At 41.5% G+C, this 25,186-nt stretch overlaps 1 protein-coding gene across 1 annotated transcript in view; it reads right to left on the bottom strand.

Annotated features, from left to right (window-relative positions):
- LOC311144413 (uncharacterized protein) overlaps positions 1 to 24,638 on the bottom strand; it is a gene marked incomplete at its 3' end in the record, with an annotated part of 46,435 nt that extends 21,797 nt beyond the window's left edge. Inside the window, exons 1-2 of the mRNA XM_084180421.1 lie at positions 24,485 to 24,638; positions 3,391 to 3,527 (exon numbers count right to left, since the gene is read on the bottom strand). Coding sequence (XP_084036547.1) covers positions 3,391 to 3,525 — 135 coding nt within the window. The 5' untranslated portion in view covers positions 3,526 to 3,527; positions 24,485 to 24,638. The remainder of the gene's footprint in view (positions 1 to 3,390; positions 3,528 to 24,484) is intronic.
- Positions 24,639 to 25,186: the final 548 nt, after the last annotated feature.

The raw sequence follows: 25,186 nt of genomic DNA, 5'->3' as shown, positions 1-25,186 counted from the left end.
TAGAGTGAGGCAGAGTGAGGGTGTATTTACCTGTGTAGAATGTGGCAGAGTCAGGGTTTATTTACCTGTGTAGAGTGAGGGTTTATTTACGTGTGTAGAGTGTGACAGAGTGAGGGTTTATTTACCTGTGTAGAGTGTGACAGAGTGAGGGTTTATTTACCTGTGTAGAATGTTGCAGAGTGAGTTTATTTTTAAACCTGTGTAGAGTGTGGCAGAGTCAGGGTTTATTTACCTGTGTAAAGTGAGGATTTATTTACCTGTGTAGAGTGTGGCAGATTGAGGGTTTATTAACCTGTGTAGAGTGTGGCAGAGTGAGTTTTTTTTTATTTGTATAGAGCATAGCAGAGTGAGGGTTTATTTACCTGTGTAGAGTTTGGCAGAGTGAGGGTTTATTTACCTGTGTAGAGTGTGTCTGCATGATTATTTGTTTTACCTGTGTAGAGTGTGGCAAAGTGAGGGTGTATTTAACAGTGTAGAATGTGGCAGAGTCAGGGTTATTTACCTGTGTAGAGTGAGGGTTTATTTAGCTTTGTAGAGTGAGGCAGGGTGAGGATTTATTTACCTGTGTACAGTTTGGCAGAGTGAGGGTTTATTTACCTGTGTAGAGTGTGGCAGTGAGGGTTTATTTACCTGTGTAGAGTGTGGAAGAGTTAGGGTTTATTTACCTGTGTAGAGTGTGACATGGTGAGGGTTTATTTACCTGTGTAGAGCGTAGCAGAGTGAGGGTTTATTTACCTGTGTAGAGTATGGCAGAGTGAGGGTTTATTTACCTGTGTAGAGTGAGGTTTTATTGACCTGTGTAGAGTGTGGCAGAGTGAGGATGTATTTACCTGTGTAGAGTGTGGCAGAGTGAGGATGTATTTACCTGTGTAGAGTGTGGCAGAATGAGGGTTTAATTACCTGTGTGGAGTGTGGCAGAGTGAGGGTTTATTTACCTGTGTAGAATGTGGCAGAGACAGGGTTTATTTACCTGTGCAGAGTGAGGGTTTATTTACAGTTGAAGTCGGAAGTTTACATACACCTTAGCCAAATACATTTAAACTCAGTTTTTCACAATTCCTGACATTTAATCCTAGTACAAATTCCCTGTCTTAGGTCAGTTAGGATCACCACTTTATTTTAAGAATGTGAAATGTCAGAATAATAGTAGAGAGAATTTTTTATTTCAGCTTTTATTTCTTTCATCACATTCCCAGTGGGTCAGAAGTTTACATACACTCAACTAGTATTTGGTAGCATTGCCTTTAAATTGTTTAACTTGGGTCAAACGTTTCGGGTAGCCTTCCACAAGCTTCCCACAATAAATTGGGTGAATTTTGGCCCATTCCTCCTGACAGAGCTGGTGTAACTGAGTCAGGTTTGTAGGCCTCCTTGCTCGCACACGCTTTTTCAGTTCTGCACATACATTTTCTATAGGATTGAGGTCAGGGCTTTGTGATGGCCACTCCAATACCTTGACTTTGTTGTCCTTAAGCCATTTTGCCACAACTTTGGAAGTATGCTTGGGGTCATTGTCCATTTGGAAGACCCATTTGCGACCAAGCTTTAACTTCCTGACTGATGTCTTGAGATGTTGCTTCAATATATCCACATCATTTTCCTTCCTCATGATGCCATCTATTTTGTGAAGTGTACCAGTCCCTTTCTTCAGCAAAGCACCCCCACAGCATGATGCTGCCACCCCCATGCTTTACGGTTGGGGTGGTGTTCTTCGGCTTGCAAACGTCCCCCTTTTTCCTCCAAACATAACGATGGTCATTACAGCCAAACAGTTCTAATTTTGTTTAATCAGACCAGTTTTTATTTTTTTAACCTGTGTACAGTGTGGCAGAGTGAGGGCTTATTTACCTGTGTAGAGTATGGCAGGGTTATTATTTATTTTACCTGTGTAGAGTGAGGCAGAGTGAGGGTGTATTTACCTGTGTAGAATGTGGCAGAGTGAGGGTTTATTTACCTATGTAGAGTGTGGCAGAGTGAGGGTGTATTTACCTGTGTAGAATGTGGCAGAGTGAGGGTTTATTTACCTATGTAGAGTGTGGCAGAGTGAGGGTGTATTTACCTGTGTAGAATGTGGCAGAGTGAGGGTTTATTTACCTATGTGGAGTGTGGCAGAGTGAGTTTTTTTTACCTGTGTAGAATGTGGCAGAGACAAGGTTTATTTACCTGTGTAGAGTGTGGAAGAGTTAGGGTTTATTTACCTGTGTAGAGTATGGCGGAGTGAGGGTTTATTAATCTGTGTAGAGTGTGGGTTTATTTACCTGTGTAGAGTGTGGCAGAGTGAGGGTTTATTTACCTGTGTAGAGTGTGGCAGAGTGATGGTTTATTTAGCTTTGTAGAGTGTGGCAGAGTGAGGGTTTATTTATCTGTGTAGAGTGTGGCAGAGTGAGGGTTTATTTACCTGTGTAGAATGTGTCAGAGACAGGGTTTATTTACCTGTGTAAAGTGAGGGTTTATTTACCTTTGTAGAATGTGGCAGAATGAGGGTTTATTTACCTATGTAGAGTGTGGAAGAGTGAGGATTTATTTACCTTTGTGGAGTGTGGCAGAGTGAGTTTTTTTTACCTGTGTAGAATGTGACAGAGACAGGGTTTATTTACCTGTGTAGAGTGTGTAAGAGTGGGGGTTTATTTACCTGTGTAGAGGGTGGCAGACTGAGGGTTTATTTACCTGTGTAGAGGGTGGCAGACTGAGGGTTTATTTACCTGTGTAGAGTGTGGCACAGTTTTTATTTTACCTGTGTACAGTGTGGCAGAGTGAGGGTTTATTTACCTGTGTAGAGGGTGGCAGACTGAGAATTTATTTACCTGTGTAGAATGTGGCAGAGTTTTTATTTTTATTTTACCTGTGTACAGTGTGGCAGAGTGAGGGCTTATTTACCTGTGTATAATGTGTCAGAGTCAGGGTTTATTTACCTGTGTAAAGTGAGGATTTATTTACCTGTGTAGTGTGGCAGAGTGAGGGTTTATTTTCCTTTGTAGAGTGTGGCAGAGTGAGGGTTTATTTACCTGTGTAGAATGTGGCAGAGTGAGGGTTTATTTACCTGTGTAGAATGTGGCAGAGTGAGGGTTTATTTACCTTCGTAGAGTGTGGCAGAGTGAGGGTTTATTTACCTGTGTAGAATGTGGCAGAGTGAGGGTTTATTTACCTTCGTAGAGTGTGGCAGAGTGAGGGTTTATTTACCTGTGTAGAATGTGGCAGAGTGAGGGTTTATTTACCTGTGTAGAATGTGGCAGAGTGAGGGTTTATTTACCTTCGTAGAGTGTGGCAGAGTGAGGGTTTATTTACCTGTGTAGCGTGTGGCAGAGTGAGGGTTTATTTGTGTGTGTAGAGCATGGCAGAGTGAGGGTTTTTTTACCTGTGTAGAGTGTGGCAGAGTGAGGGCTTATTTACCTGTGTGTTGTTTGCGAGGGTGAGGTGTTGGGGTGAGTCAGGGGTGCTGTGGAGGAGGCTGTTCATGTAGTCCTGGGCTGATCTCTCCAAGATCTCCTGGCTCACGCTGACCAGGCCGTCAACAGGGAACTCCATCCCTACAGGAACACAGAGCACCCAGTCACCACAGTTCACAGAAAAGCAGTGTGTAGACACACACGTCATATTTATTTCCTTTAAATAATCCTACGTTTCAGAAGGGAAGTCTCATTGTCATGGGAAAGGCAGTGACACAGACATGATCCTTATCTTGGGAGTTCAACTGTTGGTTGGAAGTTTACGCACTAAGGCCTTTTCATATATGCAAGTTGCAGATTAACATGCGGCTCTAATGGTAGCAGGGAATCATTAATGCTGCCATCCCGGCAGGCATAAACTAGACTCAGTGTGCAAAACATTAAGAACACCTGCTCTTTCCATGACATAGACTGACCAGGTGAATCCAGGTGAAAGCTTTGATCCCTTATTGATGACACTTGTTAAATCCACTTCAATCAGTGTAGATGAAGGGGAGGAGACAGGTTAAAGAAGGACTTCTAAGCCTTGAGACAATTGAGACATGGATTGTGTATGTGTGCCATTCAGAGGGGGAATGGGCAAGACAACAGATTTAAGTGCCTTTGAACGGGGTATGGTAGTAGGTGCCAGGCGCACCGGTTTGTGTGTGTCAAGAACTGCAACACTGCTGGGTTTTTCACGCTCAACAGTTTCCCGTGTGTATCAACAATGGTCCACCACCCAAAGGACATCCAGCCAACTTGACACAACTGTGGGAAGCATTGGAGTCAACATGGGCCAGCATCTCTGTGGAACGCTTTCGACACGTTGTAGTCCATGCCCCAACGAATTGAGGCTGTTCTGAAGGCAAAATGGGGTGCAATCAAATATTAGGAAGGCGTTCCTTAATGTTTTGTAGACTCAGTGTAAACTGACAGATCAGTGATTCTAAAAACAATATCTCCCACAATGCAAGAGAATCAAGTAGGCCATTGGTGGATGAGATGATGTTGCTCCAGCAAGCTGATAGTTTAATTCTTACTACTTGTTGACTAGCAGTTTGCAGACAAGACTGTGGCAGATCTTCAGAAAGTGACTGCAGTTTTAGGACTTACAACAAAAGGAATGCAGAGTCATCTGTGTGTCCTCTAACATTTGTATTATAACATTATATTTTGTAATTAAATGATGTGCTGCTATCTATTTATTTGATTACATTAGTCTATCGTAGTCTATAGTAGTAATTATATTAGTCTAATGAATTTCTCATGACCATCTGAACAGCCCAAAGTAGATTTAAGTTATTATGACAATAGCATTTAATAACAAAGACAACATATCTCTGCCCCAGCCTTGATCATTCAGTGTGTATGCTGTATTTACAGTACTTTCAAACAATAGTCTTGACTAACATGGTTCATCTACGCAGGGAAGGAGGAGATTACGCTTCTACTGAGCTGTCATCATCATCTAATCTAATCCACTTGTCACAACAAATACCAATAATCCTGCTTTGATCTTTCATGCTTACTTGTGTGTCCAACTAACGAGCGGTCAAGGTCGTTTCAGAAGAAGAGAAAGTAAATAGACAGTACAGTCGTGGTCAAAAGTTTTGAGAATGACACAAGTCTTCACAAAGTTCGCTGCTTCAGTGTTATGAGATATTTTTGTCAGATGTTACTATGGTATACTGAAGTATAATTACAAGCATTCCATAAGTGTCAAAGGCTTTTATTGACAATTACATTAAGTTTATGCAAAGAGTCAATATTTGCAGTGTTGACCCTTATTTTTCAAGACCTCTGCAATCCGCCCTGGCATGCTGTCAATTAACTTCTGGGCCACATCCTGACTGATGGCAGCCCATTCTTGCATAATCAATGCTCGGAGTTTGTCAGAATTTGTGGGTTTTTGTTTGTCCACCCGCCTCTTGAGGATCGACCACAAGTTTTCAATGGGATTAAGGTCTGGGGAGTTTCCTGGCCATGGACCCAAAATGTCGATGTTTGGTTCCCCGTGCCACTTAGTTATCACTTTTGCCTTATGGCAAGGTGCTCCATCATGCTGGAAAAGGCATTGGTCATCAACAAACTGTTCTTGGATGGTTGGGAGGAGTTGCTCTCAGAGGATGTGTTGGTACCATTCTTTATTCATGGCTGTGTTCTTAGGCAAAATTGTGAGTGAGCCCACTCCCTTGGCTGAAAAGCAACCCTACACATGAATGGTCTCAGGATGTTTTACTGTTGGCATGACACAGGACTGATGGTAGCGCTCACCTTGTCTTCTCCGGACAAGCTTTTTTCCGGATGTCCCAAACAATCGGAAAGGGGATTCATCAGAGAAAATGACTTTACCCCAGTCCTCAGCAGTCCAATCCCTGTACCTTTTGCAGATTATCAGTCTGTCCCTGATGTTTTTCCTGGAGATAAGTGGCTTCCTCGCTGCCCTTCTTGACACCAGGCCATCCTCCAAAAGTATTTGCCTCACTGCGCGTGCAGATGCACTCACACCTGCCTGCTGCCATTCCTGAGCAAGCTCTGCACTGGTGGTGCCCCGATCCCGCAGCTGAATCAACTTTAGGAGACGGTCCTGGCGCTTGCTGGACTTTCTTCACAAGCCTTCTTCACAACAATTGAACCTCTCTCCTTGAAGTTCTTGATGATCCGATAAATGGTTGATTTAGGTGCAATCTTACTAGCAGCAATATCCTTGCCTGTGAAACCCTTTTTGTGCAAAGCAATGATGACGGCACGTGTTTCCTTGCAGGTAACCATGGTTAACAGAGGAAGAACAATGATTTAAAGCACCACCCTCCTTTTAAAGTTTCCAGGCTGTTATTCTAACTCAATCAGCATGAGAGTGATCTCCAGCCTTGTCCTCGTCAACACTCTCACCTGTGTTAACGAGAGAATCACTGCCATTATGGCAGCTGGTCCTTTTGTGGCAGGGCTGAAATGCAGTGGAAATGTTTTTTGGGGGATTAAGTTCATTTTCATGGCAAAGAGGGACTTTGCAATTAATTGCAATTCATCTGATCACTCTTCATGACATTCTGGAGTATATGCAAATTGCCATCATCAAAACTGAGGTAGCAGACTTTGTGAAAATTAGTATTTGTGTCATTCTCAAAACGTTTGACCACAACTGTAGATACTAGAATCACATGACTTGAGCCTGACTCAAGTCACAAATTTGATTACTTGAAATTGGACTTGATCAAAAATCAAATAACTTGAGACTTGCTTGGACTTGGAGCCTCAACACTCGGGACTTTACTTTGACTTGAGACTGATGACTTTAAATGAGCTGGCCAGGTTTTGTAACGTTTCATTTGAATTTTGTTTATTCATACTATGTAATGTATTTTCAGTGAACCCCCCCCATTAGCTCCATTCCGTTTCTTTTATATCCTGGAAAACTCCCCAGTCCTTAACGATGACCAGCATACCCATAACAAACTACGCTTGGAAATATGGAGAGTGGTACTCAGTGATGTGTTGTGTTGAATTTGCCCCAAACATAACACTTTTGTATTGAGGACAGAAAGTTAATTGCTTTGCCATTTAAAAACAAATGTTATTACTTTAGTGCCTTGTTGCAAACAGGATGCATGTTTTGGAATATTTTTATTCTGTACAGGCTTCCTTCTTTTCACTCTGTCAATTAGGTTAGTATTGTGGAGTAACTAAAATGTTGTTGATCCATCCTCAGTTTTCTCCTATCACAGCCATTAAACGCTGTAACTGTTTTAAAGTCACCATTGGCCTCATGGTGAAATCACTTAGCGGTTTCCTTCCTCTCCGGCTACTGAGTTAGGAAGGACGCCTGCATCTTTGTAGTGACTGGGTGTATTGGTACACCATCCAAAGTGTAATTAACAACTTCACCATGCTCAAAGGGATATTCAATGTCCACTTTTTGTATTGGAAAACCTCCCTGGTCTTTGAAGTTGAATCTGTGTTTGAAATTCACTGCTCGACTGTTGAATCTGTGTTTGAAATTCACTACTCGACTGATGGACCTTGCAGATAATTGTATGTGTGGGGTACAGAGATGATGTAGTCATTCAGAAATCATCTTAAACACTATTATTGCACACAGAGTGAGTCCATGCAACTGTGACCTGGTAAGCACATTTTTACTTCTGAACTTATTTAGGCTTGCCATAACAAACTGGTTGAATACTTACTGACTCAAGACATTTCAGCTTTTCATTTTTAATTAATTAGTAAAAATTTGAAAAACATAATTCCACTTTGACATTGTGTGGTATTGTGTGTAGGCCAGTGACAAAAAATCTCAATTTAATCCATTTTAAATTGAGGTTGTAACACAACAAAATGTGGAAGAATTCAAGGGGTGTGAATGCTTTCTGAAGGCACTGTAGATAAAATTTTCTTTGGAAAAATAATATTTAGTATTTTATAGATAGAAAGATTAAAAAAGTATTTATCCACAATCTGCTCTGGACAAAATGCAACCAAAGTGTTTAGGCTGAATTCATCCAGTGTCCACAAAAATGTATTTGTGTGATATGCAAAGATGTGCATATTTAATGAGCTATCGCCTCATTTGCATATTGTAATACAATATTTCATAAAATGTTTAACCCAAAAAAATCTTATATTTTGGTGTACATTCAACTGGTAAAATTTGATTTGATTAAGGGGAAAAAACTACCCTTTGGGTGCCTGTCCTTAAAGTACCAGGTTTTCCCCACTAGATGCCACTGTTGCTGCTACTGCCACACCCTTTTATCAATTTTGCTGGTCTCGTGTTTATTAAAAGGATCACTATAAAAAACAAAGAATCCATATGTATAATTTATTGGGTAAAAAAACGCCAACATTTCGGCATCAATGTGCCTTCTTCAGGGTAATGTCATGATTGCACGAACCAGTTTATGTAGACAAACAGTGCAATTAGTGCAACCAATGACAAGAGTGAGGGGTGTGTTGTGATTGCTAGGTTGATCAGAACGATTTGAACGAATCTGTTAAAAGACAATAGCCCACAGCATATTGAATATATTATGCCATTGTTATCATTAGCATAACATTAGCATCAACATACATTATTGTTTCAAGCATGGAGGAGGTGTTATTGTGTGGGGGTGCTTTGCTGGTGACACTGTCAGTGATTTATTTAGAATTCAAGGCACACTTAACCAGCATGGCTACCACAGCATTCTGCAGCCATACGCCATTCCATCTGGTTTGGGCTTAGTGGGACTATCATTTGTTTTTCAACAGGACAATGACCCAACACACCTCCAGGCTGTGTAAGGGCTATTTGACCAAGAAGGAGAGTGATGAAGTGCTGCATCAGTTGACCTGGCCTCCATAATTCCCCCGACCTCAACCCAATTGAGATGGTTTGGGATGAGTCGGACGGCAGAGTGAAGGAAAAGCAGCCAACAAGTGCTTAGCATATGTGGGAACTCCTTCAAGACTGTTGGAAAAGCATTCCAGGTGAAGCTGGTTGAGAGAATGCCAAGAGTGTGCAAAGCTGTCATCAAGGCAAAAGGTGGTTATTTGAAGAATCTCAAATATAAAATATATTTTGATTTGTTTAACACTTTTTTGGTTACTACATGATTCCATATGTGTTATTTCATAGTTTTGATATCTTCACTATTATTCTACAATGTAGAAAATAGTTTTAAAAAATAAAGAAAAACCCTTGAATGAGTAGGTGTGTCCAAACATTTGACTGGTACTGTATATATTGAAATATTTCCAATTTCATTTAAAATAATTGTTACATGTAATCGTTTGGTTCAACCATAATGCATAATAAGCATCATCAACGGGGGGAACATATTGGGTGTACGCTGATAAGCTGTAGAAAGAATACATTCATTTTACAAGACCTGTTCACAGATAATATAATTGATCATAAGAAGGGCCTGAGATCAAAGTCAGACCACTAGGGGTCAGTGTTTTTAAATAGGATATCCAGTAGCCCTCCCTCTGTAGTAGTAGGATTTTTTACAATTTTAGTCATTTAGCAGACGCTCTTATCCAGAGCGACTTACAGGAGCAATTAGGGTTAAGTGCCTTGCTCAAGGGCACATCGACAGATTTTTCACCTAGTCGGCTCGGGGATTAGAACCAGCGACCTTTCGGTTACTGGCACAACGCTCTTACCCACTAAGCTACCTGCCGCCCCAGGAACTCCATGTTACCTCCTCTCCATGGTAGAGCAACATGCTCAATGCCTGTGTATTCGAGGGAGGAGATGGGATGGTTGGCTTCAACAAAGTGGGCTGCTACTGGATAGTCAGTGTTCTTACACCTGATTGAGCTGCGGTGTTCAGCTATGCGTTGTTTTACTTGTATTTTCGTTTGTCCTAACGTACGCTTTCCCACATGTACAGGTGATGAAGATAGATTACCCCCTTTGTCTTGCATGAGATGATACCTCTAACAGGGACTTTCCGACCTGTATGTGGGTCTCTGAAGAAGGATGTTTTTGTAGTGCTGTTGCACTGTGCTCATGAGCCACATTTGTAGTTCTCATTTGGAATGGGGTGTCAAGAGTGTCTGAGTGGGCTCAGGGGGCAGGTCAGATCTCACCAAGCTTTCCCCAATATTGGCGACCACGCTTACAGACCACCAGTGGGTGCTCCTTGAAGAGGTGTGGAATTTGTTTGTCTGGTTGCAGAATATGCCAGTGCTTTTTCCGGATTGATTTCATTTTCTTCGAACACTTGGTGCACTTAGTGCAAAACACTGCTGCGTTGTTTTTCTTCTTTGGTTTAGTTTTTAGGAATTCCTCTCTTTGTTTTTGAGATATTTTCATCATTGCAGAATTACGATTTTTGTCCTTGTAGCCTCTCATTTTGAATTGATCTGTCATAAAAAATAAATTAACAATTCTTAGCATTGCTGTCAAAATCTGATTGGTGGCCACAGATTAGTTTAACCCGGCATAACTGGCTATATGGTAGACCATTCTTGAGGGGAAGAGGATGCATACTATCCGCACGTAGCAGGGTATTGCGGTCTGTGGGCTTTGTATATAAGTCTGTATGTAATGCATCATTCTCTTTGATGATCCATAAATCCAGCTAGTTTATTTTTCTCTCATCAGTCAGCATGGATGCATTTGAGATATTAAAACGGATCACAACATTTTCTTTACAACTCAATAGCTTTAGCTCATTATGAAAATAATACTAATAATGTCATCCTCACAATTCAAGCCAGTCCTCCATGAAAGCAATGCAGTTTGCACTTCTCTTAGGCCTAATCTAGGTCCAGGAACCGGCCCCTGTGTTTGTGATTTATTCCACACAGAAAAAATGTCTGGATTAGACCATTCCTGGTAAACAAGCAAACCAGTAGGCTAAAGCAGTTATAATGGTTTCAATGTTATGGTCTCTAAGGGTCTTCAATGGTAAAAGTCCCAAACACATTCTGTATAGTGTTTTGTAATGGTATTGGGTTGGGTTTAATGGTAAATGACACTAATCACACAACATATAAAAGAGGTGTTCTAATACTTTTATTGACAAACAGAAGACTGCCATGCAACAGTCACTAGTCAATTTCTCTATACATTTGTTGGGGTTGTTGGACAAGCCGTCATATGAGAATTGCACCACAGGGATAGCCCTCTCAAGAGAGCTGCTATTTGTTGGACTATTCAAGGAGAGTTGGGTTGAAGCATTTGGGTGCTAAGAGAAGGACAAACTGAATTGCTTTCATGGAGGACTGGCTTGACTTGAGGATAACCACACAATTTATTTTAATTACGGGCAAAAGCTATTGGTTTTCTACCCAAAGTTGCAAAGAAAATGTCAATTTATTTGGATTCCTCGCATCTCAAATCACTGTTAAGAAGAGGTTTGGTCCAAATGTAAATGTAACCTGTCATACGCCTCTTTTAACCATTACCATGCTAATACTAAGAACAGGTTGAACACGTTTGTCTGATTTAGGGGCACACCAAACCGCCCCCGAAGCTAACTTTGTAGGCTAACATCTCAAATCACTTTACATTAACATTTGTTTTGTGCATTTTTGTAATTTAGCAAATGTTCTTATCCAGAGCGACTTACAGTTAGTGCATTCATCTTAAGATGGCTAGGTTAGACAACCACATATTGAGACAACCACAAAGTTGTGGTAAGTACATTTTTACTCAATAAAGAAGTCATCAGCAAAGTCAGTGCTAGTAGGAAAAGAGAAGTAAAACAAAATGATGTGGGGGGATAAGACTGAGATGTCTTATTTAAGATACTCTTTGAAGAGGCGATCGAGATAATCAAGCAGCAAGCTAACATTAACACTACGCTAATGTTCCAAACTGCTCTGAGAGAAGAACCGCCAAGGGAATAGAAACAGTCCACCACATGCTGAGAGAGAGAGAGAGAACACTACATCTGTTTTCAGTTATAACAGCAGAATGGATCTACTGTCAGAGAGTTCCAAACCTCACAGCCGAGAGACAATGACTTCTTGAAGATGTTATTAACTGAAGATGTTATAGCGTCAGTTGGATCATTTGAGAATGGGTTCTTCTCAAACAGTTTTTGCTTCCTCAACAATTGTTGAGAACCAGAAGGAACACTAGATTCTAGCTAGCTTTCTCCAACAGGAATCACAAGTTCTGCAAGTTGATTATCCTGTTATGACATCAGATCAGCCTATTTTTTAATCTACCTGTAGACTGTTTAAGACGAGTCAACCAAACTATGATACAAAATGTAGTACACACTGACTCAAAGTAACAATGGACAATAACTGGTTAGGATCTCCGTTTGTGACCTTCAGTACAATTAAATCAACAACATACTGAGTTTGTCAACAAAGCAGGCATTTATCTATACTGAACAAAAATATAAACGCAACATATAAAGTGTTGGTCCCATGTTTCCTGAACTGAAATAAAAGATCCCAGAAATGTTCTATAGGCACAAAAAGCTTATTTCTCTCAAATTTTGTGCACAAATTTGTTTAAATCCCTGTTAGTGAGCATTTCTCCTTTGCCAAGATAATCCATCCACCTGACAGGTGTGACATATCAAGAAGCTGATTAAACAGCATGATCATTACACAGGAGCACCTTGTGCTGGGGACAATAAAAGGCCACTCTAAAATGTGCAGTTTTGTCACACAGCACAATGCCACAGATGTCTCAAGATTTTAGGGAGTGTGCAATTGGAATGCTGACTGGAGGAATGTCCACCAGAGCTTTTGCCAGATAATTGAATGTTCATTTCTCAACCATAAGCCACCACCAACGTTGTTTTAGAGAATTTGGCAGTACGGCCAACCGGCCTCACAACCGCAGACCATGTGTAACCACACCAGCCCAGGACCTCTACATCCGGCTTCTTCACCTGTGGGATCGTCTGAGACCAGCCCCCCGGACAGCTGATGAAACTGAGGAGTATTTATGTCTGTAATAAAGCCCTTTTGTGCAGGAAAACACATTCTGATGCCCTCCCAGGCCCACCCATGGCTGTGCCCCTGCCCAGTCATGTGAAATCCATAGATTAGGGCCTAATTAATTTATTTCAACTGACTGATTTCCTTATATGAACTGTAACTCAGTAAAATCATTTAAATTGTTTCATGTTGCGCTTATATTTTTGTTCAGTATAGTATTACCTCTTACCATTGAGGGGAGGGGGAGGTTGGGGTTGGTTCCCTATGTATTTATATTTTTATCTTTATTATGGATCCCCATTGGTTGCTGCCAAGACAGCAGCTACTCTTCCTGGGGTCCAGCAACACTAAGGCAGTTATACATTTTTAAAACATTACAATGCATTCATAACAGATTTCACAACATATTAAGTGTGTGCCCTCAGGACTCTATTCTACTACCACCTATATATAACACAAAATACATGTGTACATGTGTGTATAGTGCGTAAGTTACCGTGTGTTTGTATGCACGTGTCTATGTTTGTGTTGCTTCACAGTCACACTGTTCCATAAGGTGTATTTTTATCTGTTTTTTAAATCTAATTTTACTACTGGCATGAGTTACTTGATGTGGAATAGAGTTCCATGTAGTCATGGCTCTATGTAGTACTGTGCGCCTCCCATAGTCTGTTCTGGACTTGGGGACTGTGAAGAGATCTCTTGTGGCATGTCTTGTGGGGTATGCATGGGTGTCGAGCTGTGTGCTAGTCGTTTAAACAGACAGCTCGGTGCTTTCAATATGTCAATACCTTTCACAAATACAAGTAGTGATGAAGTCAATCTCTCCTCTACTTTGAGCCAGGAGAGATTGACATGCATATTATTAATGTTATCTCTCTGTTTACATCCGAGGGCCAGCCGTGCTGCCCTGTTCTAAGTCCCTCTTTGTGGCACCTGACCACACGACTGGGCAGTAGTCCAGGTGCGACAAAACTAGGGCCTGTAGGACCTGCCTTGTTGATAGTGCTGTTAAGAATGCAGAGCAGCGCTTTATTATAGACAAACTTCTCCCCATCCTAGCAAATGTTGTATCAATATGTTTTGACCAAGACAGTTTACAATCCAGGGTTACTCCAAACAGTTTAGTCTCCTCAACTTGCTCAATTTCCACATTATTCATTACAAGATTTAGTTGAGGTTAAGGGTTTAGTGAATGATTTGTCCCAAATACAATGCTTTTAGTTTTTGAAATATTTAGGACTAACTTATTCCTTGCCACCCATTCTGAAACTGACTGCAGCTCTTTGTTAAGTGTTGCTGTCATTTCAGTCGCTGTAGTAGCTGACGTGTATAGTGTTGAGTCATCCGCATACATAGACACACTGGCTTTACTCAAAGCCAGTGGCATGTCGTTAGTAAAGATGGAAAAGGTAAGGGGCCTAGACAGCTGACCTGGGGAATTCCTGATTCTACCTGGATTTTGTTGGAGAGGCTTCCATTAAAGAACACCCTCTGTGTTCTGTTAGACAAGTAACTCTTTATCCACAATATAGCAGGGGGTGTAAAGCCATAACACATACGTTTTTCCAGCAACAGACTATGATCGATAATGTCAAAAGCAACTAAGGGTTGGTAACAGCTCGGCTATTTGAGCCAGTTAAGGGGGCTTTACTATTCTTAGGTAGGGGAATGACTTTTGCTTCCCTCCAGGCCTGAGGGCACACACTTTCTAGTAGGCTTAAATTGAAGATATGGCAAATAGGAGTGGCAATATCGTCCGCTATTATCCTCAGTAATTTTCCATCCAAGTTATCAGATCCCAGTGGATTGTCATTGTTGATAGACAACTATACTTTTTTAACCTCTTCTACACTTACTTTACGAAATTCAAAATTACAATGTTTGTCTTTCATAATTTGTTCAGATATACTTGGATGTGTAGTGTCAGCGTTTGTTGCTGGCATGTCATGTCTACATTTGCTAATCTTGCCAATGAAAATAATCATTAAAGTAGGAGTGTTTCCACAGTGCTGGAAGTGGAACTATAAGTACACAGTCTCGGCCACTCATCTCCGCCTTGACAAAATGTAAGTGTTCTCCCACTATTTATTTTGCCGGGACGACGGTACCGAACCGCCTTACTTTCATCCGTCTACAACTGATCCGTGTTACATTTAGCCCCACTCTCCTCCTGTAGCTCAGTTGGTAGAGCATGGCGCTTGCAACGCCAGGGTTGTGGGTTCGATTCCCACGGGGGGGCCAGTATGAAAAATGTATGCACTCACTAACTGTAAGTCGCTCTGGATAAGAGCGTCTGCTAAATGACTAAAATGTAGATATCACAGTGAATTGTGGAGTGGTAACGTGCTTAACCATGCCGCTGCTAAAAACTCTGGGTTTAAAATGGTGCAGTTCACACATATTTAAGAGTTGAGAAATAAATAAAGTAGGAATAGAAAGCTGGGATCCCCCTCTTTTTAACAAAGGTAATTAAAACTGCTGTTTTCCCCACAATTGCAAGAATTGTTGTGCATTGACTGCTTGTCAGAATGCATGTTTCCCTCCCTATGGCACTCGTAACTTGAATGTGCCTCGAGATAAATATTTATCTAGAATAGAACACACAACAACAAGCCAACTAGGTAATTAAATAAACTGTTCTACTATGGGGTTGTCTGATTTTTCTATTCATTACTCGTTTTGTTTACAGAGGAAACGTAAATGTGGACTGTTCTAGCATCTTCAAACTGCGCAGCGCCATAGCTAAATGACAGCAGCGGAAACACTGGTGCACAGTTATCTACATATACACCAGTGGAGGCTGTTGAGGGGAGGACGGCTCATAATAATGTCTGGAACGGAGCGAATGGAATGGCATCAAACACCTGGAAACCATGGAAACCATGTGATTGATGTATTTGATACCATTCCACTGATTCCGCTCCAGTCATTACCATGAGCCCGTCCTCCCCAATTAAGGTGCCACCAGCCTCCTGTGCTACACACGGGAAGACACATGAAGAAAGACGCACACACACACTATTATGAGCGCACACACATATGCACCAGTAAACATATACGGAAATAAACATGCACACACAAGGCCATATAAAAACACTCAATGCATGTACAACACATACTATAGATTCAAAACATAAACAACAAACACAAACAAAACAACAAACACAAACATAAACAACCTTACACAAACATAAACAACAAACAAACAAAACAACAAACATAAACAACAAACACAAACAAAACAACAAACATAAACAACAAACACATGTATGGACCCCTGAATAAATACAAACCCCCAATAATGGACCACAGTCTATGGTATGAACTTACACACATATACACATAAACACTTTCCATGTGTTCTGTTCCAGTGCATACCCCTCTCTCTCCCCTCAGTCCCTTCAGACAATAAGATATGCAGCGGGTGCACCATAACGTTTCCTGTACTTGCACAACAGGTTTCCTCAATCTCCACCCTTCTTTATGGACAGAACGTGCACTTTCACATGGTGTCTGTCAATGAGTTCATACTATACGTTTGACTACAACAGTCAAATAAATTCACGCGACACACAAACAAATCTCACTCAATACATTTCTCCTCACATCTTAGCCCTATACTATGAAACAGGTCAACATTCACAAGACCGCAGGGCCAGACGGATTACCAGGACTTGTCCTCAGAGCATACGCTGACCAACTGGCAAGTGTCTTCACTGACATTTTCAACCTGTCCCTGACCAAGTCTGTAATACCTACATGTTTGAAGCAGACCACCATAGTCCCTGTGCCCAAGAACGCCAAGGTAACCTGCCTAAATGACTACCGACCCGTAGCACTCACGTCTGTAGCCATGAAGTGCTTGATAGGCTGGTCACACCATCATCCAAGAACCCCTAGACCCACTCCAATTCGCATACCGCCCAAACAGATCCACAGATAACGCAAATGCTATTGCACTCCACACACCTGGACAAAAAGAACACCTATGTGAGAATGCTGTTCGTTGACTACAGCTCAGCATTCAACAGCATAGTGCCCTCAAAGCTCATCACTAAGCTAAGGACCCTGGGACTAAACACCTCCCTCTGCAACTGGATCCTGGACTTTCTGACGAGCCGCCCCCAGGTGGTGAGGGTCGCAAAAACACATTTGCCACATTGATCCTCAACACGGGGGCCCCTCAGGGGTGCGTGCTTAGTCCCCTCCTGTACTCCCTGTTTACCCACGACTGCATGGCCATGCACGACTCCAACACCATCATTAAGTTTGCAGACGACGCAATGGTGGTAGGCCTGATCACCAACAACGATGAGACAGCCTATAGGAAGGAGGTCAGAGACCTGGCAGTGTGGTGCGTGGACAACAACCTCTCCCTCAACGTGATCAAGACAAAGGACCTGATCGTGGACTACAGGAAAAGGAGGGCCGAGCACGCCCCCATTCACATCGACAGGGCTGTAGTGGAGCAGGTCGAGAGCTTCAAGTTCCTTGGTGTCCAAATCACCAACAAACGATCATGGTCCAAACACACCAAGTCGGTCATGAAGAGGGCATGATCCGCAAAAAGTTATCCAGCTGGACCATCGAGAGCATCCTGACTGGTTGCATCACCGCCTGGTGTGGCAACTGCTCGGCATCTGACCGCAAGGCTCTACAGAGGGTAGTGCGTACGGTCCAGTACATCACTGGGGCCAAGCTTCCTGCCATCCAGGACCTCTATACCAGGCAGTGTCAGAGGAAGGCCCTAAAAATTGTCAAAGACTCCAGCCACCCTAGTCATAGACTGTTCTCTCTGCTACTGCACGGAAAGTGGTACCGGAGCGCCAAGTCTAGGTCCAAAAGGCTCCTTAACAGCTTCTACCCCCAAGCCATAAGACTGCTGAACAGTTAATAATGGCTACCCGGACTATATGCATTGACCCCTTTTTTTTTTTACGCCGCTGCTACTCGCTGTTTATTATCTGTGCATAGTCACTTTACCCCTACATACATGTACAATTTACCTGGACTAACCTGTACCCCCGCACATTGAATCGGTACCGGTACCCCCTGTATATAGCCTCGTTATTGTTATTTTATTGTGTTACCTTTTTTATTTTTATTTTGTACTTTTGTTTATTTAGTAAATATTTTCTTAACTCTTATTTTTCTTAAAACTGCATTGCTGGTTAAGGGCTTGTAAGTAAGCATTTCACGGTAAGGTCTACACCTGTTGTATTCGGTGCATGTAACAAATATAAGTTGATTTGATTTGAATCAGGTTTGAGGAGTTAGCGAGGTAACTTTGGTCAACTCTGAGTTCAACTCAGGATAACCTGTACCACGAAAGCGGCTCACCTTTTAGCCAGGTAAATCTTTGTGGCAACGAATCCTTCAGAACTAACATTCCGGGGCAGGCTAACTCAGGGCTAACTCAGGGCTAACTCAGGGCTAACTCCATTTATTCTAAAAGGTGAAGACCAATGAAATCAGATACCCTCCCTCTCGCAAAGACTGTCATCATCCCCTTCATTTGAGGAAGACGACTGATTAAATATTTGATTAATCAAATGTTTTTTGTGTGTAAAAAAAATAGTAATGTTAAAATACCTATCGCATTACACATTTAGTAACGACAGCATTTGCTTTCCAAACTGTACGTTTTTCGCTCAATTGTATTTGCGAAAAGCAAACTGACAGCTGCAACCAACCATAGACATATAATCCATGGTGGGAAAAGTACCCAATTGTCATACTTGAGTAAAAGTAAAGATACCTTAATAGAAAATGACTCAAGTAAATGTGAAAGTCACCCAGTAAAATACTACTTGAGTAAAAGTATTTGGTTTTAAATATACTTAAGTATAAATCACCGGGGAAGCCAAGCCAGGGGAAAAAATACATATTACAACCTATGTGTTGTGATAATTGCATTGTTAGATCTATAACCTGTTAGTTCATATGCCTTGATATATAGACCTGAAGGCCGAGACAATAAGAAGACACAGTGGCAGAATAAAACAATTTTAAAAAATGTTGTTTCATCATAAAACCAGAAAGCAATCTCTGTCCAGTGAAGTCCACAAAACATATTGCATGTAACAAACAGCTCCATGACCTACAGCATGTTCAAACAAGTTAATGTTTCCGACATTTTCGGACCACTAAACAACTATTGATTTAGAACCACAGAGAGTTACCGCAAGTCGCAAAGAAAACAGGTGCTGCCTCCACTATTCCAACACCATTTCAACTTCAAAATTTCAACATCATCAAATCACCTACAGTATGCTTAGTCTAATACAGTGACAACTAAAACATTCCAAAAACAATTTAGTCCAATCAATGTAAGCTAAATATAATGTGGCTGTCCATGGTACTGATTTATGTGTGTGTGTGTGTGTGTGTGCAAATAGAAAAAAACTTGTTGACTCACCGTACTTGTAGAGAAACGCCAATGCCACCCTCCTCTTTCATGTTGCCTAAACAGTCTATGACTCTATCATACACTGCACACCTTTAGTTTTTGTTGTCCTAGGCTACCTGGCTAAAATGCTTGCTAGCTAGCCTAACTTCCTTTCATGGGCAACGATGGGCCAGGCCAGCTAGTTAACATTAGCCTACTACCATTAGCTACATGTTCAACTTCCATCCTCTCAGGCATTTGATAAAACCAAGTCCAAATCCCCATCTCCATCCATGGCTAATTTAGGAAAGGGACGATTTTACCTAGCTAGCTAGCCACAACGAGATGCAACAATTCATTTCTGTCATTGACGTTTGGATTCTGATGTGATTGGATTGGTGTGAAGCCAAATCCAAACTGGCTTCCCTTGACACTTTTTTTGTTTGCGCCAGCACCATTCACAGCTGAGCTCACTCAGTTTAGCTCAACGCTGATTGGCTATTATTTTTTTATTTTTTTTAAGATCAAGGGAGGCCAAATGCTTGCTGGCTTCCCTTGCATTAAATGCTACAGGCAGCAACAATGTCATACTCTTTTTGACCAGACAACATCAGAGCTGGAATGTGGATCTAACAAAAGCTGGTTAGCTTTAGAAAACCCTGAGTAGAACTAGCTAGCCTTGTAGTATACCCCTCCAATATCATCAGAAGGCTATTATAATAATAATAGCGCTTTAGTAAGGAGGAAACTCACCTCATCCACCACCAATGTGCAGCACCCACTTACATTTTAGTCATTTAGCAGAAGCTCTTATCCAGAGCGACTTACAGTTAGTGCATACATTTTTTTTTTTTCATACCCCCTGTGGGAATCAAACCCACAACCCTGGCGTTGCAAACGCCATGCTCTATCAACTGAGCTATATCCCTGCCGGCCATTCCCTCCCCTAACCTGGACGACGCTGGGCCAATTGCGCGCCGCCCCATGGGTCTCCCGGTCGCGGCCGGCTACGACAGAGCCTGGATACGAACCAGGATCTCTAGTGGCACAGCTAGCACTGCGATGCAGTGCCTTAGACCACTGCGCCACTCGTACAGGACTTGTCTCACCACAATGCTACATGTGTCTGGGTTATCAAGAACAAGTTGAAGCTATACGTTTGTGCCACTTCCTCCACAACCAATGGAGAACAGACTCAGAATGCAGTGTGTAGCTATCTAGGTTTGTGTCACTGCCTCACAAACATCAGTGTCACATCACATATGAACAGAGGACAGGGCTGTAACAGGCCATATATAGAGAGCCGAGTGTATAGAGCTCCAGCTGTGTGTGTTTTATTTTGAACTGAATGGTGACAGGCTCAAATCCCTTATTTCTGTCTGTCTGTCAGTCTGTCTCATGCACCACCATCACAGTTTCTGCTGCTGCCACACCCTGTAATGTCAGAGGTCATTAACAGCCAAGCATAAAGTCTGTGTTCAGACTTACCTTATGAAGGTGCGTAACGGGCTTTGCAGACGTGGTTCCCTTGCGCACACTGAATAAATGTAATTCAACCGCTGAAATCCTTCTCACTTGCTGGCCAACAGATTTTCTCATGGAGTTTTCATTCAATAGGGTTTTCAGTACATTTATTTTAAGCCATCCCTTTAAATATGGTGTACCTTTTAGTTAGAATTGATATAATATAGAATATATTGAGAGAATGGGTTCAGAATATTAGAAATCAACGAAAGAAAGCCATCTTAATATATGCATATTCGTCTCTGTTTCAGCACCAATTGGTAGATTTAAAAATACTCTGGTTTTGTAGATTAGTTGGGGTTATGAAACTATTGATGAGTCATAAACAACTGGTTTGGAGAGCCTTTACGCACAAAAAAAAATCATTCTGTAAATTGCCACATTCCTTTATCCATGGTAATGTTGGAAGATTAGTGTACATAGAATTATAATAAGGAGAACAGTGTACAATAGTAGGCTATACCCTCATCTATTGCCTGCACTAACCATGGAACTGTGTGATGACACAGCCAAGTATTACGCCATGCGTTGGGTTGAAACTGTTACTGCTTGGTCTGCTCCGCTCCATAACGATCTAATTAGCCTTCATGTTTATTATTTTTATATTATCTACTGTTGCTAATGATCCTCAGCAACAACCACATGGCACACTATTCTCATGCTCAAGTTCAAGGTCAGAACACGCATAGAGAGAAAAGTGCATAGAAAGGGAACTACGTTCCATTTAAGCAAGCTTAACTCGGGTCGGAAACGGGCCCTATGTGTGTAACGTGTGTGTAATTCCATTGAAACCCAGATGTACTCCACTCCTCTCTCTCTCCCTACACACCCTCAGGACAGGGTGTTAGTAGTGAATACTTCTCTCTCTCTCTCCCTCTCCCTCTCTCCCCCCTCAGGACAGGGTGTTAGTAGTGAATATCAGAGAGATCTATCATCCTTCCTTTATACAAGACAGCCGTTCTGCTTCTACTGGAGCCTGATAGGACACTGCCCCGTACGACCCACAACACCCAGGAGGGTTCAGGCTGGTGATGAACTATTTCCTCATGCTGAGGGCTCCCGAGTGGCGCAGCAGTCTAAGGCACTGCATCTCAGTGCTAGAGGCGTCACTACAGACCCTGGTTTGATTCCAGGCTGTATCACAATCCGGGCCGTGATTGGGAGTCCCATAGGGCGTCGCACAATTGGCCCAGCGTTGTCCGGGTTTGGCCGGGGTAGGCCGTAATTGTAAATAAGAATTTGTTCTTAATTGACTTGCCTAGTTAAAAAAAAAAGAATATATTGATTCTCTGTGATCCAGAGTGGAGTGTTTTAATCAAGAGATCTATTTTGGGTCTGGTCAGTCTTTCTCTATTGTCATTCTGTTGGACCATAATCTGTCTTTCCCCGAACCACTGTTTATGTCACGTTCCTATGGTTACCGCACAGGCGGCCGGTGGCACCTTAATTGTGGAGGACGTGCTCATAATAATGAATGGAATTAAATAGAATGGTATTGTAGAATCATGACTCTTTTGAGTTTTCAGTTCATCGTTCGCCGGTAAGGGGTCCTGCGTGCTCTGGGCATTACTGACTCAAATGAACGAAATGAGTCGAAAGATTTGTTATTTTGACTGAACGAGTCAAAAAGATCAGAGTCAGTAAAAAGAGCCGAACTTCCCATCACTAATACCCAAATAAAATATTAAGTCCATTTAGGAGAGAAAGTGATATCTTGAAGACAACATAGCTAAAGTACATCATAGTTGGGCAACAGGCTCTATATGTAGAAGTTGGCAACTATTTGCATGTGCAGATTGACAGCAATGTGCAGGGAAATTGTAATCGGTTTTCTTTAAACAGTCACTACAAACTTCAGCTAACTATAGCCACCACTAGCAAAAAAAAATCCATGATAGTGATATGGGCATGTGAACATGTTTTCTGTTTGTTTCTTTAAAATGGTCAAATCACTTTTAAGTAACATCAAACCAAATATGGAGTTGTGGAGTAGTCCCCTGTAGCTCAGTTGGTAGAGCATGGCGCTTGCAACGCCAGGGTTGTGGGTTCGTTTCCCACGGGGGGGCCAATAGGAAAATGTATGCACTCACTAACTGTAAGTCGCTCTGGATAAGAGCATCTGCTAAATGACTAAAATGTAATGTAAAATGTTATGAGTTGATTTCAAATGATTTTGCCTCCCATCACTTCCATTGATTTTTAGCTAGCAGTGGCAAAAGGTAGCTGTACATTTTTATTTTTTTAAAGACCCCTGGATAGCAATTTCTCATGGCCCATAAACTACTTTTAGGGTGAGGAACCATACATCATATTGTAAAATAGTGAACTACCCCTTTAGCCATTGCCATTGCATAGTTCAATGTAACAAGTACAGTGACATGCAGATTACATTTGAAATACCCTCTTTGTCCCTATGTTTCCAGAACATTTCACATTTATTGTGCATTTTAGGACCTAAACCGTTTGAATCACAATAAAAAGGTAATGCTCTTCAAAATAGGCTACACATTTGACCTGCCGTCGAGCTAAATCCAAAACTAGCCAAGACAACATGAAAATCAAACAGAAGAGTAGTCCTAGAATGTAACAAAATGTATCCCACGCAAAAACCCAGAACTGCATAAAATGATGACTGCGCAGTTATCACGCACACGTTTTCATAGGTGGCGCGCTGAAATATTGAAATCCTGTTCTTTCACGATATGAAGGCATAACATTTGCAGTGATTATTCACAACGTTCTCAAAATACCAGCATTACTAGGCTATCCCTCACGTTTGAAACAAAGAGTTCAACAACACAGAATGGAGAAAGCGAGAGTGGAAAGAAAGCGCGGGGGGCTATTTTTGCGAACACAAAGAGTGGGTGTGTACTCTACTCTGCCTCGTAGTCATGCTGCAAGACTGGAATCCAAGGATTGCAACCACGAGCCACCAAAACACACACACACACATACCACTCGAAAATAAGTTATGAAAGAATGATCAAAATAAAGCCAAGTAAAGACCATTGTGAAGCAAGTGATCGGTCTACTTCGTTCGAACCTGTCAACAAGGTAATCTGCGCAACACTGACATCAAGTAGTGCAAGTTGAAAGGCTTGAGGTATTGACTGTATTTCGCACGACAATCCATTCGATCTTTAAAATAATTCACACGGAAAACATAGGCCTACTGCCCCATTAGTAAACCAATAAAGGCATTATCTAAACATAACAATCTACCAATTTGCATTTTGCCTATGGAATCGACTTGGCGGGAGAGCGACATGCATTTTACATTTGCTAGACCTGGGTTGCGAAATTAACGTAGTTTTCTATAGAATTAACAACTGAACTCTATTACCTAAACACTCTCCGTTCAGCACCCATTACATAACGTATTCTGCAACATACTTCCCATGGATTTGGGGATGCAATCATGGTCTGATGGACATGTAACAAAGTCTACGTCCTGTTAGTGGAACATTTTGTTCTCGACCTATTGTGGTCATATATTCTCTCTGCAAGTTGAGTAAAAAGCTTTGATATAAGATAAATGCAGCTGTTTAAACAATGTAGTGGGGGCTCCGTTTGTTTTAAAAAAGCTTTATGGAGTCACTGGGTTCGAACAATCCCTAATCCAACCAGTGCGTCCGAGATGATGATCCAACTTGCTCAATAAACGCACAATAAAAATACCGAATTGTTCACCCATACAAAACGAGTGCGGCGCGTAAAAGAGCCGTAAAATAACAATGTAACTCACGTTCGTTCTGTTGAAGAATCTTTTCTCCGCGAAGAAGTATTTTATTTATTTAAATTCCGTACGTAAACATCAGTGATATTGTTATGTGTTGGGCCTACGTCGCTCTACGCTTGCTTTAGCGCATGCTCGCCTCACACTGCCGGGTGCAGTTACCCATAATTGCGTGCCCAAGCGGCCAACTGGAGATGAGTGCGCACGCAGAATCTCCTTACATAATCGACTTTGCCTGCAGACAAAATACATTTTAAAACATTTAAATGACCCCAAAAGACAAGACCGTGTATCTTCTGTGTTTGATGAATTATCACCCAGACTAATAGCCTAATGAATTAGAAAATATTGAAATAAAAATATTTATATAGGCTTTTGATGACATATCATATAGGCTATTCCGCGAAATATTTTGTAAATTGATACATTGTTAAATCTCTCTAGCCAATCAGCATCACCTATTACTGCAGAAGGGTGGTAGCCTATCTCTGTGGTGGGGGTGATGTCTGATGTGTCAAAATAATTGATTTCTGATTATGTAATTACAGTGTAATTAAAAGGTGAATGAATTCAGTCATCTCTTCAATGAAGGTTTTTAGAAAAGGCTACGGTGCCAGAGCAAATAAAACAGTAAAAACGTACGTAGCAAGACATTTGTGTGATCTGATTCTGAAGTTTCCTGAAAAGTGGAACAGGAGAGACAACACAACA

The sequence above is a fragment of the Coregonus lavaretus genome (assembly GCF_964263955.1).
Source record: "Coregonus lavaretus genome assembly, chromosome: 17".
Classification (NCBI taxonomy): domain Eukaryota; kingdom Metazoa; phylum Chordata; class Actinopteri; order Salmoniformes; family Salmonidae; genus Coregonus; species Coregonus lavaretus.
The sequence above is the reverse complement of the archived record's forward strand: the minus strand, read 5'-3'. Positions and strand labels throughout refer to the sequence as shown.